The following is a 12,918-nucleotide window of genomic DNA, read 5'->3' as shown; positions in this document are numbered from 1 at the left end:
TTTTGTAGTTTCATTTCTCCTCATGTTTCATTTAAGAAAACACTAATTTTTATGCCAGTCTGTACCTTGTATTTCGGCTTGCATATCTTCCACACAGGCTTTTATTGATGTAGTGTGCTGTGTTACTTTTATTGGAGAAAGTAGCTCCTTAAGCGGATTGTTTTCACAAAGCTGCAGGGTCGTTTATCAGGACACAGAAGAGTGAAAGAACCGCATTTATGCCCGGTTTGCTTTCTCTATCTGTGTGAAGTAGGTTGTGGCCTGTTAGCTTGTTTGGTTTCCCAAGTACTACTAATGGCTCCAATTGAAGAAGCAGCTACCAAGTGGCCTGTGAGCAGTGCTGGCTTTATTGTGGGTCTCAACTGCAGCTGACCCTGTGTCACACCTCTCCTTCCACTGTTTGCTCCAGTATCCCTGCCCAGGAAGAATCTGTCCCTACTGAGGTCCTTAAAAATTATTTCCTTGATAGTAGAAGGTAGCATAAGACAATTCAGTAGTAAAACATATGAACATTGTTCTCTTTTGCCCTTGTTTTCTCTGTAAAATGCAGGTGTCATTTCCCTTACAAAGAACAAGACTTCTGAATTTTGCTTAAAATGAGAGAATTTACACAGAAATGCTTTCATCACCTCAGAGAGCTGTTAGTGAAACACAGTATAGATGATGAGACTTGTGTCGAGAAATTGATAGAGGTTAAAAAAATCCCCATTCATGCTACTGATGAAAGCAATCGTACCTGCTTGGGCAGATGAGGCTATTTGTTGTTGTTCAGTCACTGAGTTGTGTCAGACTCTTTGTGACCCCATGGACTGCAGCATGCCAGGCTCCCCTGTCCTTCAATTTCCCTGATTTTGCTCAAATTCATATCCATTGAGTCACTGATGCTATCTAACCATCTGATCCTCTACTGCCTCCTTTTGCCTTCAGTCTTTCCCAGCATCAGTGTCTTTTCCAGTGAGTTGGCTCTATGCATCAGGTGGCCAGAATATTGGAACTTCAGCTTCAGCATCAGTCCTTCTAATGAATATTCAGGACTGATTTCCCTTAGGACTGACTAGTTTGACCCCTTGCAGTCCATGGTACTCTCAAGAGTCTTCTCCAACGCCACAATTTGAAAGTATCAATTCCTCAGCACTCAGCCTTATGGTCCAGCTCTCACATCTGTACATGACTACTGGAAAACCATGCCTTTGACTATATGGACCTTTGTCAGCAAAGTGATGTCTTTGCTTTTTAACATGCTGTCTGGGTTTGTCACATCTTTCCTTCCAAGGAGCAAGCATCTTTTAATATCATGGCTGCGTTCACTGTCTGCAGTGATTTTGGAGCCCAAGAAAATAAAATCTGTCACTATTTCCATCGTTTCCCCATCTGTTTGCCATGAAGTGATGGGACTGGATGCCATGATCTTAGTTTTTTGAATGTTGAGTTTTAAGCCAGCTTTTTCACTCTGCTCTTTCACTTTCAAGAGGCTCTTTAGTTCCTCTTCACTTCCTGCCATTAGAGTGGTATCATCTGCGTATCTGTCTGAGGTTATTGATATTTCTCCCAGCAATCTTGATTCCAGTTTGTGATTCATCCAGCCCTGCATTTCACACAAAGTACTCTGCATATAAGTTAAATGACTAGGGTGACAATATACAGCCTTGTTGTACTCTTTTCCCAGTTTTGAACCACTCAGTCGTTCCATGTTGCTTCTTGACCCGCATACAGATTTCTCAGGAGGCAGGTCAGGTGGTCTGGTATTCCCATCTCTTTAAGAATTTTCCACAGTTTGTGGTAATAACACAGTCAAAGGCTTTAGCATAGTCAGTGAAGCAGAAGTAGATGTTTTTCCCTTGCTTTCTCCGTGATTCACCACATTTTGGCAATTTGATCTCTGGTTCCTCTGCTTTTCTAAACCTAGCTTGTACATCTGGAAGTTCTCAGTCCACATACTACTGAAACCTAGCTTGAAGGATTTTGAGGATAATCTTAGTAGCATGTGAAATGACTGCAATTGTACAGTAGTTTGAACATTCTTTGGCATTGCCTTTCTTTGGGATTGAAATGAAAACTGACCTTTTCCAATCCTATGGCCACTGTTGAGTTTTCCAAATTTGCTGACATATTGAGTGTAGCAGTTTAACAGCATCATCTTTTAGGATTTGAAATAGCTCAGCTAGAATTCCATCACTTCCACTAGCTTTGTTTGTAGTGATGCTTCCTAAGGCCTACTTGATTTCACATTCCAGGATGTCTGGCTTTAGGTAAGTGATCACACCATCGTGGTTATCTGGGTCATGAAGATCTTTTTTGTGTAATTGTATATATTCTTACCACCTCTTCTTAATCTCTTCTGCTTCTGTTAGGTCCATACCATTTCTGTCTTTTATCCTGCCCATCCTTACATGAAATGTTCCCTAAATAGCTCCGGTTTTCTTGAAGAGATCTCTTGTCTTTCCCATTCTATTGTTGTCCTCTATTTGCACTGTTCATTTAAGAAGGCCTTCTTATCTCTCTTTGCTATTCTGTGGAACTCTTGATTCAATTGGATATGTGTGCATGCTAAGTTGCTTCAGTCATGTCCAACTCTTTGTGACCCTCTGAACTATAGCCTTCCAGGCTCCTCTGTTCATGGGATTCTCTAGGCAAGAATACTAGAGTGGGTTGCCATGCCCTCCTCCAGGAGATCTTCTCAATCTAGGAATTGAACTTGTGTCTCTTTTATCTCATGCATTGACAGACAGGTTCTTTACCACTGTCATCACCTGGGAAGCTCTCAGTTGGGTATATCTTTCCCTTTCTCCCTTGCCTTTCACTTCTCTTCTTTCCTCAGCTATTTGTAAAGCCTCTTTAGACAACCAGTTTGCCTTCTTGCATTTCTTTTTCTTTGGGATGGTTTTGGTTACCACCTCCTATAGAGTGTTATGAACTTCTGTCCACAGTTTTCAGACCCTCTACCAGATCTAATCCCTTGAATCTATTCATCACCTTCACTGTATACAATCATAAGGGATTTGATTTAGGTCATACCCAAATGGCCTAGTGGTTTCCCGTACTTTCTTCAATTTAAGCCTGAATTTTTCGATAAGAAGCTCATGATCTAAGCCACAATCAGCTCCTGATCTTGTTTTTGCTGATTGTATAGAGCTTCTCCATCTTTGGCTGTAAAGAATATAATCAATCTTATTTTTATTGACTCTCTGGTGATGTCCATGTGTAGAGTTGTCTCTTGTGTTGCTGGAAAAGGGTGTTTGCTGTGACCAGTGTCTTTCCTTGATAAAACTCTGTTAGCCTTTGCCCTGCTTCATTTTGTAGTCCAAGGCCAAACTTGCCTGTTACTCCAGGTATCTCTTGACTTCCTACTTTTGCATTCCAGTCCCCTATGATGAAAAGGACATCTTTTTTTGGTGTTAGTTCTAGAAGGTCTTGTAGGTCTTCATAGAACTGGTCAACTTCAACTTCTTCACCATTAGTGGTTGGGCCATAGACTTGGATTACTGTGGTGTTGAATGGTTTGCCTTGGAAGCAAACCGAGATCATTCTGTTGTTTTTGAGATTGCACCCAAGTACTGTATTTTGGACTCTTTTGTTAACCATGAGGCTACTCTGTTTCTTCTAAGGGATTCTTGCCCACAGTAGTAGATATAATGGTCATCTGAATTAAATTTGCCCATTCCCATCCATTTTAGTTCACTGATGCCTTAAATATTGATGTTTACTCTTGCCAACTCCTGCTTGATCTCGTCCAGTTTGATTGATTCAAGGACCTAACGTTCCAGGTTCCTATGCGATATTGTTCTTTACAGCATCAGACTTTACTTTCACCACCAGGCACATCCACAACTGAGCGTTGTTTCCACTTTGGCCCAGCTGCTTCATTCTTTCTGGAGCTATTAGTAATTGCTCTCCACTCTTCCCCAGTAGCATATTGACCTGGGGGACTCCTCCTTCTGTGTCATATCTTTTTTGCCTTTTCATACTGTTCATGGAGTTCTCTCAGCAAGAACACTGGAGCGGTTTGCCATTCCCTCCTCTAGTGGACCACATTTTGTCAGAGCTCTGCACTATGACATGTCCATCTTGAGTGGCCCTGCATGGCATGGCTCATAGCTTCATTGAGTTATGCAAGCCCCTTCACCATGACAAGGTCTTAACTTACTAGGAGATATTTTGCTTGACTGCTATTAGATCATATTATGTTGGGAGAGATAATGTTAGTGTGTTCTTAAAGTAGAGGCTTATATGTTTATTTCTTAACATCATAAAATTCTAATATAGGGTGTGTATATAATCAGAACATAATTAGAACATCCAAAAACTCCTCAACCTAAAAGTCTGTTTCTGATGGCCTCTAAGGAACAACTTACGGAATATCATGACCACTGTTGTTACTTACTTAATGTACCTGTCTCCTTGTAAAATGCAGTGACTTGGTCCTTCATTAATTTGTTGAAAACTTTTGCAATTGTTTTATTTTTTCCCCTGAACCACCCACTGAGCTCATGAATTCATAAATATTTTTATTTGATTAGTGAAGTGGGGCATTTGTTTGTTTTAGATTACATGTTACAGACTTCAAAGCATGCCTTCTTTTCTTACATTTCAGGACAGACAAACCACTTAGAGTTTTATAGACTAAATCACCTTTCTCTTTTTAGAATGTCTGTCCTCTGAGGTAGCAGCCAGCAAAGCTATTTTAGCTTTCTTTTTTTGGTTTTATTAGCTCTTATTTGGGATATTTACTTGCCCATTTGAAAACCTCTAATAGACTTTCCTTCTCAATAATGTTGTGTTCTCCTCAATATGTTATGTTTACTCTAAGTTTTTATATTCTAGTTATATTTCTAGGTTAAAAATTACAGGCAGTCTTTCTATGCCGATTTCCTGTCATTTTAAATAAATGCATCTTGCAGATATGCAGCAAAATGATGTTGACAAGAGGATTATCTGCTTGTCCAGGTATAAGCAATAATGTAGCTTATTCACCCACATTTGTTAAATGTGTGAGTAGTTATAGACAAGTTTTAGGTTAAGTAGATTTTCCAAATCCATGTGTTTGCATGTGAAAATATATAAGTAAGCACAAAATCATGTTAACACCTATAGCATCATACATATCCAAGCAGCTAGAGATTTAACCCATTCTTTAAACTTTTCTTCTTTTTTCTTTGAATCATTTCCTCCTTTGAATGGATGGTATCCATAACTGCTCATTTATCAAGAATGTTCCTCAAAGAATACAAATGGTCCTGATCTTGCCTCCTTTTTCATTGCTTGTTGACTTTTCTGTTGATGAGGCAATGAGGATGGTAACAGTAAGAAGGCAATCTAGTCGGTTTTGCCACTTGTGCAGCTCTTATATAATCACAAATAAAATGAAATGTGGGGAATATTATTTCAGTTATCCATGCCTTCATTGTCTTCCATTTACCCTACATATTTCAAGGTGGGACAAGATTCTGTTCTTAGTAGAAGATATCATTCACCACAGTTTAACTGTAAAAAATTTATAATGTTAGCTTTTGTCTATTTTTAAACAACCATAAGTTTTCTAAAACTCTCAGAATGAAGCATTAGCTCTCAGAGATGTTAAAGGGTTGATGTGATGCTGACTGTCCATTGCACTTGAAAGAAAATCCAGCCTTCTCACCAAACATCATAAAGTTTTCTTGTTCCACCTCTGCCCATCCCCAGGTTCATTACCCTCCCCAGCCCCTTGCTCACTCTAGTTCAGTCTCATTGGCCTTCTTACTGTTTCTTGAACATCCAAGCTATGCCTCTTGCGGGGCCTTTCCCTTGCTCTTCCACCCGCCTGAAACTTTATTCCCCCAGCTCTCCAAACAGCTCACTGCCCCCTCACATTCACATCGTAGGTCAAGTGTCTTCACCTCGGGAGGTCTTCCCTAAACATCTCATCAATCAGAACTCTCTTCCTTCCACTCTACCCCTTGCTATGTATGACTTCCTGACCCCTTACCCTGCTTATTTTTCCTCATCACTTGTCATTATCTGGAAGTTCAGCAGTTGTTTTCCTGTCTGTCTTCCACACTGGACATTAAGTTCCTGAGAATAATGACTTGGTTTTATTATGACTACGTATCACCAGCACTTAGAACAGTGTCTAGCACACAGGATTTTTTAAATATGTGCTAAGAGATTGAATGGATATTTTCATCATTGATAATTTCATCATGCTTAATTTCATATTGGGGTTTGTCTTAGGCTTACAGGCTTCTGCAGATGTGAAAAAGCATTTCTCTATGTGGTCTCTTCTGGATAGGAACATACCTGTCCAGAGTCAAAACAGATAGGTTTTGTGGAGGAGTGGAGAGGACACTCAGAAATCAAGGTTTGTCTCTGGAGCAGTTTTGTAGCTGTAAGATAGCACTTATCAAATATTTATAGACACACACACACACGGATAACTTAACGTCATTCTTGTAAGTATCTTATTTTTTCAGATTTCATTTTTTCTTCTTTGAAACCCAAGCATTAGGAGCCACAATTCCGAAGTGAGCCTTAACTGCACAGCCTCAATGTGTTCCCTCCACCCTTGTTTGATTTAGGATCTGGGATTAGCACAAGACTCTGCCACCAGCACGAAGAGCCCAATCCTTCTGGGCAGTCAAGCCCATCAGATCTACAGGATGATGTGTGCAAAAGGCTACTCAAAAAAAGACTTCTCATCCGTGTTCCAGTTTCTACGAGAGGAGGAGGCATTCTGAACTTGCCCTTTGGCTGGGGACACTGTTGGAAACCAAACTCTCTTGGAGCCACTTATAGCTCACTTCACAAGTAAATGGGCTTAATCAGAGGTCACCTGTCTGCTTTTGATTGTCTAGGTCACAATAAACCCTGGGAGTTTTCACCCATTTTTAACTGCTTATTGTTTTTATCTATTTAGAAAACACCTAGTACCTGAATTTTTTTTTTTTTTTTTCCTTTTCTGCAAGCCACTGATGGTCTCTGCTAGCTAGCCAACTGACCTTTTTCAAAAGTTTGATTCCTGAGCATCTTCAGCTGAAACGTTGCCTACTTCAATCAGGATATTATTTACTCCACTTTTCACTTTCACAAATAAGACCAATTTTTTTCAACAGGATAAAACCTATCCTCAAGGAAGGAGAAGAAATTGGTATGAGGAAATGAGTTAGGGAAAGGGAAAGTATAGTGAATTACTCCCTGTGTCCCTCAGGAAGTTCATCCTGTTAACCCAGTGGTGGTGGTCTTGCATTGAGGTTATGGTTTATTTTCCAAGAGTTGATAAAGCAAGAGAATGCCTTGCTGCATGTTATGTAATTTGGACCCTGTTATAGTATCTCAGTGTGCCCCTCTTGTAACAACTCCCAATACTCAGCAAACTTTTTTTTTAAATATATTTTTGCTTCCTTGTACATTCTTACTACATATTTTTTGACTTCAGAAGAATGACTTCTTTAGAACTGTTTCAGAGCCAATGATATATGCTTTAGATAATTATTACATTATCCTAAATATAACCATATTATTTTGAATTCAAATAAATTTCTATGCTGATAATACTTCCTTGGAGTTTTTGTGTCTTCCTAACCTTTTTGGTGAACAGTCAAATGACCTGACAGATTGGTGTTGTCGACTAATGGGGAAAGGATGGGATGAGGGGAAGGGAGGGCAGGTCAAAAGGAACTGAGTGTGAACTGGCCAGTGGGCAGCCCCCATCCTCCCCTCTGCCTGCATCCTTAATGAGTCTTTGTTTGTTTTCTGGTTCGTGGGTACTATAGGAATTTGGCCTGCAGTAGATGTAATTATGTCCCAATAGGCAGCACAGTTGCTTTTTTTCCCCATCACAGCCCCTAGAAATACTCCAGGCCATATACCTAGACACCAGATTTAGCAAAGTACTGCTACTTTAATCGTTTTCCTGGTGATCAGAAATTCCAGGCATTATTGTAAGTGCTAGGGCTCCAGTGATGAGCAAAACATAAAGTCCTGCCCTTGTAGACCATAAATTCTGGTGTCTCTTAGGTGTATATGTGAGGAGGTGTGAGAGACAAGAAATAAGTGTTGAATGTGTATGTCAGATGATAAGAACTAAAAGGAAAAATAAAGCTGGGTGAGGGAGATGGATGGGGAGTGTAGGGGTACCTTATTAGGCAGGTAAGGGCAGTGTGGCCTTTGAGCAGAGATAGGAAAGAAGCGAGGGAGCAAGCCATATAGGTATCTGGGAAAGAACATTGTAGGCACAGGGAACAGAAAGTGCAAAGGCCCTGAGTTAGGACAGCATAAGATACATGAGGACTAAGGAGGCCAGAACTGTGAAATGTCATAGACAGGGAAACCAGATCGTGTAGGACCTTGGAGGCTATGTAGGGATGGTAGCTTTTATTCTGAGTGAAACGTAGCATGTCAGTTAGCAAAAGTGAAAGGTAACCAATAAACTGCCAAGTTTAGTGGTTTAAAATAACAAGCATTTATTATTTTTTAAGATTCTCAACGTGGGCTATGTTATTCTTCTGACTGGGCTAACTCATTTGGAGCTGGCAGCTGTGGTTTGGTCTCATGTAGCAGGGACAGCAGGAATGATTGAGGCTTTTGTCCACATGGTCACTTATCCTTTGGGAAGATCCAGGTTTGTTGACCTGGTGGCAGAAGGTTCCCAGCAGCAACATAGGACAAGTCCCAGTGAACAAGCTTTTTTCAAGCCTCTGCTTGCTTTATGGCTGTATTGTCCCATTGGTTAAAGCAGGTCACCTAGCAAAGCCCTGAGTCAATATGGGAGGGGTTGCATAAGATGTGGACACGGAGAAGGGGGCAGTATGGGACCATTGTGCAAACAACCTAAATCACAGCCAGCACATGAAAGAGTTTGGTTTAGAGGGATCCCTCTGGCTGTGGTGTGGAGAACAGACTACTGGGGAAAGGGTACAAGCAAGGAGACCAGGCAGGCAATGGTAATAATCCAGGTGAGAAATGATGGTGGCTGGGACCAGAATGATGAAGATGGAAGAGGCAAGAAGTGGTCAGATTCTAAACATAAAGATGGATGGGGAGAGAGAAAAGGAGTCAAGGATGACTCCAAGGTTGGTGGAGAAGGTGGAAGAAAGGTGTGGCCATGTACTATGAGAACAAGATTGTGGGAGAAGAATTTAGGGAGGATTGGGAGAGGTATAGGAGAAAAAATCAGGAGTTTATGATAGACATCTAAGTGGAGAAAAAGCAGGTCCAAGGACCGAGCCCCATCTTACTCTAGGTTTTAATGGTTGGAACATGAGGCAGAACCAGCAGATGAGACTGAATGACCAGTAAGGTAGGGGAAAAAATGGGAGCAGTGTCCCAGAAGCCAAATGCAAGACTCACTATAAGGAGAGAATGCTTATTTGTATCAAAAGCTACTGACAAGTTGAGTAATATAAGGGATGAGAATTAGTCATTTGGATTTGGCAAAATAGAAGTCATTGTTGACTCTTGACAAGTGTTTTGGTGGAGTGTTAAAAATAAGATTGGGAATGGGAAGAGAGAAATGAATGGAGGCAAATTTCAAGTTTTGCTATAGAAAGAAGACAAATGGGATAAATACTGGTAGGGAACATGGGGTCAAAGGAAGTTTCATTATATTTTTAGGATGGGAGGTGTTATAGGGTTATGCTGACGGAGGTGAAATGATCAGAGAGGGGTAAAGTAATGATGCACAAAAGAGGATGCTTGCTAAGTGGGGTCTTTGAGTAGTGAGAGGAGAAAGGTAGAGGCATGGATGGAGCTCTGAAAACTAAAAACCAGCATAAAAATCATGTGTCAAACTGCCAGCATCTTATATGAAGGATAGAGTAGTATTGCAGTTAAATACTACAATTAAATATAATTAAAAATTATACTTTTTTTTCAACAGAATAAGTATTAGTGCTGGAAAGGACTTCAGTGACCTATAAGCGTTATCTGTATCAGTCACCCTCCTGATCATCAGCTTTCTCATCTACAAAGTTATCATCAATAGTGTAGCTTAGTATTAAGTGCTCTTTTGGAAACTTGAAACAAAACGTGAGTCAAGGACAATTGCAAGTGTTAACGAGCATGTGGAGGAAGTAGAACCCTCATAACATTGCTGCCAGGACTGTAAAACGGTGCATCCACCTTAGAAAATGGTTTGGCAGTTCCTTGAAAGGTTAAACATGGAGTTACCATGTGATCCAGTGATTCTCCTCCTAGAAAGCGCTCAAAAAAAGTTAAAATATACACCTCCATAAAAACCTGACCATAAATGTTTATAGCAACAGTATTCATAATATGCAAAAAGTGGAAGTAATCCAAACACCCCTCAACTGACGATTGCATAAACACACCGTGGTGTATCCATGCTGTGGAGGACTGGCCATGAAGAGGAGCAGACTACTAATGCACGCTGATGTCAATCATGGGCATCTGAGAAGCCTTGCTCAGGTATTCCCTAAATACCTCAAATTCAGTGTATCAAGCCTGAGCCCCACATCCTCCCCTGTTGACCTGCTTCTTCTCCTTGTCCCTGTCCATCCAGATTCCCAGGAAGCATCCCTGAGGCTCTCTCCTCCACCCATTCTCCAAAGCAGATTCTAAATCTCTCATACCTGCTTCACACCCTCATGGATTCCTGTCTAGAATACTTGGGTTTCTTTGTGGTTACTTCTTTTTTTCCTAAGAACTTCACAGAGGTATAATTTACGTACAATAAAATTTGCTCATTTTAAATGTATGATTTAGTGACCCTTAGCCATCACCACCACCCTCAAATCTCATTTAGTCACTTGCCAGGCTCTCCTTGCCCTAACCCCAAACTCTAAGCAACCACTCATCTTTCTGACTCTGTAGACTTGCAGCTGCTTCTTAGCCACCAATCTGGTTCTTCCCCAATTTGTTTGTTCCCCCACTGCAGGAGAAGTGGAAGGCTAAAATTCCCTGCAGAACACCTTTTGTGGCTCAGCTGGTAAAGAATCTGCCTGCAATTTGGGAGACCTGGGTTTGATGCCTGGGTTGGGGAGATCCCCTGGAGAAGGGAAAGGCTACCCACTCCAGTGTCCTGGCCTGGAGAATCCCATGGACCGTATAGTCTATGGAGTCACAAAGAGAACTGAGTGACTATCACTTTCACTTTCGCTTTAACACCTTTGAGCCTCAAATGCAGCCTGAAGCCTTTGGTGTGGGAGTCAGGCCTTTCATCCTCTGGCTCCTGTCTTACTTCACCAGACTGTCGCCCTTTGTTTCCTCTATGGCACCCTGTGGGCCCCAGCTTGTGAACCACAGCACTTGCCGGTTCCCAAGCATGCCACATTTCTCACACCTCGGGACCTTTGCACATGCTGCTTCCTTCACCTGAAATACCTTTCTCCTACACTCCTGACCCACTGGCTCAGGCACCGTATCATCTAAAAGGCCTTCCTTGGCCACCTCAGGCTGAGTCATTTCCCCTGTTTCTATAGCTCTTTGTTGATCCAGCCTACATCATAGGACTTTCCTCTTACATTATGTTTGCTGGTTTGCTCATCTGTTTTCTAAACAGAATGTTAGGTCTTTGAGGGCACAGAATGTATCTTATTCAGCTTTGAGTCCCTGTGTTGAGGTCAGCACCTGGCATCAAATAAGAGCTCAATAGAAGACCGAGTGAGTGGAAGCAGCGGCATTGCATTTGCATTAGGTTAACTATGATCTGCATGAACTTTTTCCTGAAAGATTCTTCCTTGGCGGATCAAGTTTATTTTCCTTTGGGTTATAAATGATGCAGTTTGTTAGACACTTGCAGAGTGTGGAACTTTTACACAATTTTCTTAGTCAAAAGGTTAGCTTATGATATTTGACCTAAGAACTTGTGCAATCAAAATACGCATTTCGGGTAGCAAGCTTTAGTCTCATGTGAACGTACTTTAAACATCAACTTGCATGCAGATAAAGCATGCACATCTTCCACCTTATGGAGTACAGCAATTCCAAATGTGATCTTTTTTATCATGCAGCCTAGACCTTGAGGCATAAGGTGAATTTCATAATAACACAGGTTTGATTTATTCAAGGGATCCTTGAAGAGTTAGGTATTTCAGAGACTCTCTCGCTATTCTGGGGATCTGAAACCATGATGAGAGAACATATGCAAGGCCACTGCTGGGTCCCTATTTAAGGGAACCTCAAATGGTCTGGGTCTACCCTTGGGCAATCTTAGTGCAGGGATTTTGATCTTGACTTGTTTTCTAAGCACTCTGAAATGCGTGTGATCTATCCGCTTCCTATGGGGGTTGGGGGAGAAAGGGCAGAGAATGGGGTTGCATTATCCATGTGCATAAATCCTACCCGGGCTACTGTCAGAAGCCTGCTGCTGCTCAGGGAAACTTCACAGGTTACCACCAGCTTCAGCCACAGTAACTGCCCCCTTGAGCATTCTCAAACGGCCAACCAATGGGGAGTTGTCTGCCTGAGTGGGGTTTTTAGCCATCTTTCAGTTCAATTGAAGTGGTAGCTTAAGGACATCATAGAGATTTGTAACGTTCCATGCAAGGTGTCAGGCCCATAAACCAGCATGTCTATCTCGCCGGTGCGCATGGGGAATCGTCTTTCGTCAGTGGCAGAGAGATTGAAGATGACCTTTTACTATTTAATTGTATTCATCAGTTAATAATTCAAGAATACCTAAAAGGGATGATGACTTCTTCATTCAGACTAGAATTCGACTCTTGGAGAACATTAATAGGAAAATACAGTAAAGCCGAAGCACTTTTCGAGCAGCCTGTCGGGAGTGCCTCAGTGTATTGTTTCCCAAAGTTGCCCCTGGCTGGCAGAAAGGAGACCTGGGTCAGCATTCACCTGTCCAGCATCATGGCTCAGTTCCCTTCTCTTTAAAACGAGGGCATTGCACTGATCTCCAGGGTTGGTTTTAGCTCTAAATTTCTGATTCCTCTTAGTTAAGGGTTTAGGAAAATGTAAGGCACGTGCTTCTGA

At 41.4% G+C, this 12,918-nt stretch overlaps 1 protein-coding gene across 2 annotated transcripts in view; it reads left to right on the top strand.

Moving 5' to 3' along the window:
- HIBADH (3-hydroxyisobutyrate dehydrogenase) overlaps positions 1-7,526 on the top strand; it is a 108,617-nt gene extending 101,091 nt beyond the window's left edge. For both annotated transcript variants that reach the window (XM_070369467.1, XM_070369468.1), the window contains one exon: positions 6,552-7,526. In XM_070369467.1, the coding sequence (XP_070225568.1) occupies positions 6,552-6,710 (159 nt within the window). In that variant the 3' untranslated portion in view covers positions 6,711-7,526. The remainder of the gene's footprint in view (positions 1-6,551) is intronic.
- Positions 7,527-12,918: the final 5,392 nt, after the last annotated feature.

Source organism: Bos mutus, chromosome 4 (assembly GCF_027580195.1).
Source record: "Bos mutus isolate GX-2022 chromosome 4, NWIPB_WYAK_1.1, whole genome shotgun sequence".
Taxonomy (NCBI): domain Eukaryota; kingdom Metazoa; phylum Chordata; class Mammalia; order Artiodactyla; family Bovidae; genus Bos; species Bos mutus.
This window is presented reverse-complemented; position numbering and strand designations above follow the sequence as displayed.